The 5,574-nt window shown below is 52.1% G+C and overlaps 1 protein-coding gene across 1 annotated transcript in view; it reads right to left on the bottom strand.

Annotated features, from left to right (window-relative positions):
* ZC3H4 (zinc finger CCCH-type containing 4) overlaps positions 1-5,574 on the bottom strand; it is a gene marked incomplete at its 3' end in the record, with an annotated part of 11,211 nt that overhangs the window by 2,706 nt on the left and 2,931 nt on the right. Inside the window, 10 exon segments of the mRNA XM_009275261.2 lie at positions 1-135; positions 284-393; positions 790-901; positions 1,132-1,245; positions 1,723-1,868; positions 1,969-2,065; positions 2,211-2,356; positions 3,033-3,255; positions 3,525-3,635; positions 4,272-4,491. The exon segment at positions 1-135 is cut by the window's left edge and continues 37 nt beyond it. Of these exon segments, the coding sequence (XP_009273536.2) occupies positions 1-135; positions 284-393; positions 790-901; positions 1,132-1,245; positions 1,723-1,868; positions 1,969-2,065; positions 2,211-2,356; positions 3,033-3,255; positions 3,525-3,635; positions 4,272-4,491 (1,414 nt within the window).

Raw genomic sequence — 5,574 nt, 5'->3', positions numbered from 1 at the left:
TCCGGGCGGGCGAGGAGGTGTGGGCAGCAAGCCCACCCCAGGGGGTGGTTTGGGGAGAGGATTGATGCCCTGTTTCTTTAGCTCTTCGACTTCTTTCTCATCCTCTGCGCCCGCTTCTGCATCGTCCGCTAGCATCTGAGAAGATAAAGGAGTAAGAGGAGATCCGCGGGGCTGCCCTGCCGACCGCCGCGCTCCAGAAAACCTCTCCCTCCCTTTCCACCTGCGGGATCTACCTCCACGGAAGAAAAACGGACACCGAACCTGCGTTAACACTCCCCTGTACCTTGTCCAGAAGCTCCCGCGTCTCCTCTGTGAGCGGATCGTGGGAAAACATGCAGTCATCCCCGTTGATACAGTTGCCCGTGGTGTGGAACAGCTTGCAAGGGAAGTCCCGTATCATTTATTAAGGAGAATAAACCCCAACAGGGAGTTACTCCTACAGCCAGAGAGGCTAGAGATGCTTTTCACTTTGAAATGTGGCTCTCGACGTGTAGGATTTTCGCGGTCACGAGGCTGACATTAAACTACCGTCGCCAGAAACACCCCGCTTTCCTTTCTGCCGTGTTTTCCTGCAGGCGCAACGGCCACAAACCTCATTTCTTCAGCAGGAAAGGTGAGGCTAAGAAGGAACGGGGAGGGCTGTCTGCGGCCCCGGTCGTTCAGCCTGTCAGCGGAGGGCGCGTTACCCAGGAATGGCCTTTTTTTCCCTCCCCCAACCGCCTCCCTCCGAGAGTAAACGAGACCGATTTAAGGCTGGCTTAATGAAACAGTTAAAAACCAAAAGGATATCATGCATGTAAGGGCAGTTTTCAGCCCTGGCGCAGTAGCCGGTGATGTAGAACTTGCACAGTTCCCGTTTCTTTGGTAGTTCAATGTCATGGCTGAAATTGCAGTGGTCGCCCTGTTCGGAAACAACACGACAGCGCGTTAGCAGGTGGAAGTGCCAACGCGTTTGTCAGCAGCCCAGAACACACCTAGGACGGACAGGGGGGAGGCGTAGTCTTTACAAAACGCTCTTTGTAGGCACGAATCCCTCCCCGCAATGGCTTAAAACCTGGACCTGACGCTTCAGTGACGGTTCTGTGTGTGTATCGAGAGAGCTACAGAAATATTCTCGAATTATTCCCTTACCCAGGTACATCTGCCTTCCACAAAGTATTTGCAGATCACTTTCCCTTTCTTATCCGACTGCTGGTGGGGTTTATCGTGATCGTTCCGCCGGTAATTTCCACCACCTCCTCCATCCTATCGGAAGCACACCGTATTAGTTGACAAAGAATTCGAAATACAAAGCAACAGATCACACGAGAGCAATTAAAACTTCCTACGCAGCCATCTCCGAGAGGGAAAAACACTGAGATTTGGGATGAAAACGGGAGGCGAAGACGAGCGCGCTGAGCCTAGCAGGCTCCCGAGGACGGCTCGAGGGACCCGTCAGCGGATCGGAATCCAAAACATCCATCCCCTTCAGAGACGGGGCAACTTTTGTGGATCTTGGGGAAGATCCGTTGGGTTTTTTCGCTCCTGCGAAGGCTTTCTTCCAAGCCTGACTGTTTACAGAGGGACGGGGCAACTTTTGTGGATCTTGGGGAAGATCCGTTGGGTTTTTTCGCTCCTGCGAAGGCTTTCTTCCAAGCCTGACTGGATTTACAGAGGGGGGGATGGGGGAAAGGGGGGCATCCAGCACCGCAGCAAGCCATCAGAAAACAAAGAGCTACTCACTCCCATGTCCTCGTCGTAGTAATCGTCGTCTTCGTTCATTCCACCACCCTTCCCCATTCCACTTCTGTTTCCACCTCTGCCTCGTCCTCTGCCCATTCCTTTATTTCCTCTTCCTCTGGGGCCGCGACCACGTCCTCGATTTAAACCTGAAATACGCCCCCTCGTTTCTAATGTCTCTCCTTCCTTAGAACGTGTGAGAGGGCAGAAAGCGGGGGCCGTCCCAGCACGGCTCGTTATCCCACTCACCCCGTCCGCGATTCTCCTTACTCCTGCGGTACTGATTCAGCTCTTTCGAGTAGTCGTCGTACTCGTCATCGCCGATGGGCTCCTCGTTATCGCAGTACTGCAAACGAGAAAGATCGGTGCCTTGAGCGAGCGGGGATGAAGGGCAGCCCATTCCCCCTCAAACACAGGCGTCCCAGTCGTGAAAAAGGATAGTCTCTCGCCTCCGTGGTTGCCCGAGAGCAGGTTAGAGGCTCCGCACTTACTTCCATCTCTTCGTCGTACATTTCCTCCTCTTCCTCGGGGTGGTCACCTCTGCCTCGCCCTCGGTTCCCTCGGCCCATGCCTCGGCCTCCTCTCATTCCCCCTCTGCCGCCTCGCCCTCGGTACCCTCTGCCTCGGCCACGGCCACCTGGCGAAACAAAGGGACGGGGTCGGCTTTGTGCTGCGTTTCACCCCTCAGGTACGTCAAAATAGCCCAACGATATGCCAGACAAGGAAAAATACAGAATAATCTTACGGTACGGGATTACCAGCATCTTAAAAACTTGTTTCTAAGTCAATCAGTTTTTAATATGCTAAAAGAACGGATTTTTAAGAAGCCAAATGATAACCTTTTTTAAAAAAAACCCAATGCTGTGCGACCACGTCAGCTGCTGCACAGGGACGTTAGACCGGTAACGTAAATCTGTGTACTCCAGAAGGGATGACATCGGACTCGTTACCCTACCAATCGACTTCATTTTCCTTTCAAACAAAGGTTTTGTTTCATTTTACCCATTTTCAACCACTTACGCTAGCAAGAAGAGTGCTTCTTTAAAATGTTAAATTATCCACGGGGATCTGCACTTTCCCCCCCGGAGTGGAAAACACGAAAAACCCACTTTCCCCTGTCACAGACTAACACCGATGAGTGTTTTAGGCCACTGCAGCTGGCTTTCCGCAGGCAGGGCTTCACGCCGGCAGGGCAGTTCACCTTCATGAAGCTTCCCACACGTGTCGGGCCTTATTTGGCCGCAGATCAGCTAAACGAGCTGCAGGTAAGGAGCGTCAGAGATACGGTGGAAAAAAGGAACGTTTAGACATACCTCGCCCCCGGTGAGAGCCTTCCTTCGCTCTCCGGTATTGATTCAGCTCTTTCGCAAAGTCGTCGTAATCTTCCTTCCCTATATCGTCATCCTCTTCCCCCTCGTACTGACCGTACTCCTCGTTCTCGTAGTCCTCATACATGCCGTAATTCTTGCTCTCCATTTTAGAGTAGCTCTTCTTTTGCATGGGAGCGCTGTGAGAGGACGGATACTGCTGGTGGGACTTTGGGAGAGGCAGAGAGGTTAGCGACGAAGAAAAGGCGTGTATCAAGCCTACTATCATGACTTAATTTTTAAAAATCATTAAAACCTTCCACCCCCCCCCCCCCCCCCTCCCCAAATCACAGCTAGGTGAAAAATAAACAGGCTAAAGGACCAGAGCCAAAGCGTGTGGCCCGTAGATGGAGCTAGACGGGCACCGGCGCTCAAATCCCGCAGCGGCTCTCAACCGGAGAGCAGCTCCCCCTCCCCTGTCCGCTGGCAGGTACTTACGGAAGAGTAGGGAGGGCTGTATTCCCTGTATTTTCTGTGTCCCTTTTCACCAGGACTGAAGTCCGAGTCCTCGCTGTAATCAGAGAAGTCATCGCTGGAAGAAGCGTGGCGCTGCAAGGCAAGGAAAACAGGCGGTGCAATTTGATTACAGGCCAGCTCTGACTCTGACGCTGCTGCCAGGCCTCTGGCCTTTCTATACGACGCAACTAAGTCTCCCTCTGTCCTCCCTTTTTTAGGGAACTCAATTTTTGCTTAACAAAATCTTCACGGTGTTCACTGAATTACAAACTGGAAGCCTGTTAGCAGGTTATCTAACGAAGACAAACACGATACGCCCTCTGCGCTCCAGAAATTCTTGGACCTTGAGTGACAAAAACATCCTTGATTTTGCAAATACGCCAGTCCGCAATCCCCTTCGAGGTGAATACCTAACTCCAAAAAACTGTTTCCTTTCCGCTCTGCATCCTCAGACGGACAAGAGAGTGCTGCAGCATTTTTATCCTACCTGCAGACCTCGGTGCCCCGCTGCTGGGCTTGTTAGTCCTCAGAGGAGGAAGGCGTTAAGGAGCTGAACCCCAAGAAATCCCGCGAGCGCTCCCACCTCGCAATTATCGTTAGGGGAAGAGCCCCAAACCACCCGTAACAATGTTAGAGGAGGAATTCCCTGGAGACGCCTGATGGCAGAGGAAGGCAGACCGGAGCCGGGATCCCGGAGGACCCGGGAGGCAAAAGCAGCGCGTGGCTCACCTTGTGTTTGGATTTCCTTTTCTTCTTGGATCTCCTCTTCTCTTTCTCTCTCTCTTTCCGACGCTTGCGCTTCATCCGTCGATGGGCTTTCTCATCATCTGAATCGCTGTGATGCTTCTCCCCTTTCTCCTTCCGACCCCTCTCTTGAGATTCGGAGGGATCCTGCGCCTCCTCCCCTCCGTCGTCCTCCAGCTCCCCTTCTTCCAGTTCTCCATCCTCCCTGTAAAGCGGACAGGCACGTTTAATTCCCCTTATTTAAAAAAAAAAGAAAAGAAAACCTGCTTACTCCGCTCACCAGCCAGCCAGGCACTCGGCTCCCAAAGTGCTTCTCCATCCTCCCTGTAAAGCGGACAGGCACGTTTAATTCCCCTTATTTAAAAAAAAAAGAAAAGAAAACCTGCTTACTCCGCTCACCAGCCAGCCAGCACTCGGCTCACAAATTCCTAGCTACCGCGGGTTTAAGTATCTGACCGCAAAGACCGATCCTGTTCGTCTCTGCCACCGAAATCCGCTCAAGCTCTCGCTCAGCCTGGAGTTAAAGACGGCGAAGAAGCATCTCGCAAACAACGAACCGAAGCCACAACACGACGGCGCTCAGCTTTCACATGAAACTACTGCAAATGAACTCCAAGAATGGAAATTGGTGCTCTAATAAAAGATTCGGCCCCCTCCAAGAAGGGAAATCGGTGTTTTAATAGAACAATCGGTCCTCTAGAAGACAAGAGTTAAGTAAATACCACGCTGGTCTGCCAAATCGAGAGACGCGTGCCCAGTTATTTCCACTCTCTCTACCTCACGCTACCCTTCACTCACAACTGTGGTCAGCGGAGGTGATAAAGCAAATCTGAAACTTCCTCAAGAGGATTCCCCAAGCCCCACTCCATTAAATTCAATTAAAAATTACTCGGATACGGGTTACGAGAAACTTTTTACAACCTCGTAACGGATTAAATGTGTAATCCGGCACGAGTTCAGTCGGCTCCCTTGCGTTTTCCTTCTCTCCCGACAGGTCCCGAGTTTGTCGCCGCGTGATTTTAAAAGGAGAGTGGGGTCTCCTCCTCCCTTTTCACTTAAGCTGTAATTAAAAACGTAAACGCCGGCTTGTTTACATGTCACGGTCGTTCACAAACAACAGTTTAGGAGCGTGTAGGAGGTGGATCTTTGACACGCATCCCTCTGGTTGGGTTTTTTTTGGGGGGGCTACGGGAAGACTGGCTTCTTTGGCTGCTGTAAAGTCCCCCCTTTAGCACTCCAATGGGAACGGCAGCCGCGGCGGCGTGCCGTGCCGTGCCGTGCCGTGCCG

Source organism: Aptenodytes forsteri, unplaced genomic scaffold, assembly GCF_000699145.1.
Source record: "Aptenodytes forsteri isolate BGI_AS27 unplaced genomic scaffold, ASM69914v1 Scaffold1105, whole genome shotgun sequence".
Taxonomy (NCBI): domain Eukaryota; kingdom Metazoa; phylum Chordata; class Aves; order Sphenisciformes; family Spheniscidae; genus Aptenodytes; species Aptenodytes forsteri.
Note: the sequence above shows the minus strand (reverse complement) of the source record. Positions and strands in the feature narration are given on the sequence as shown.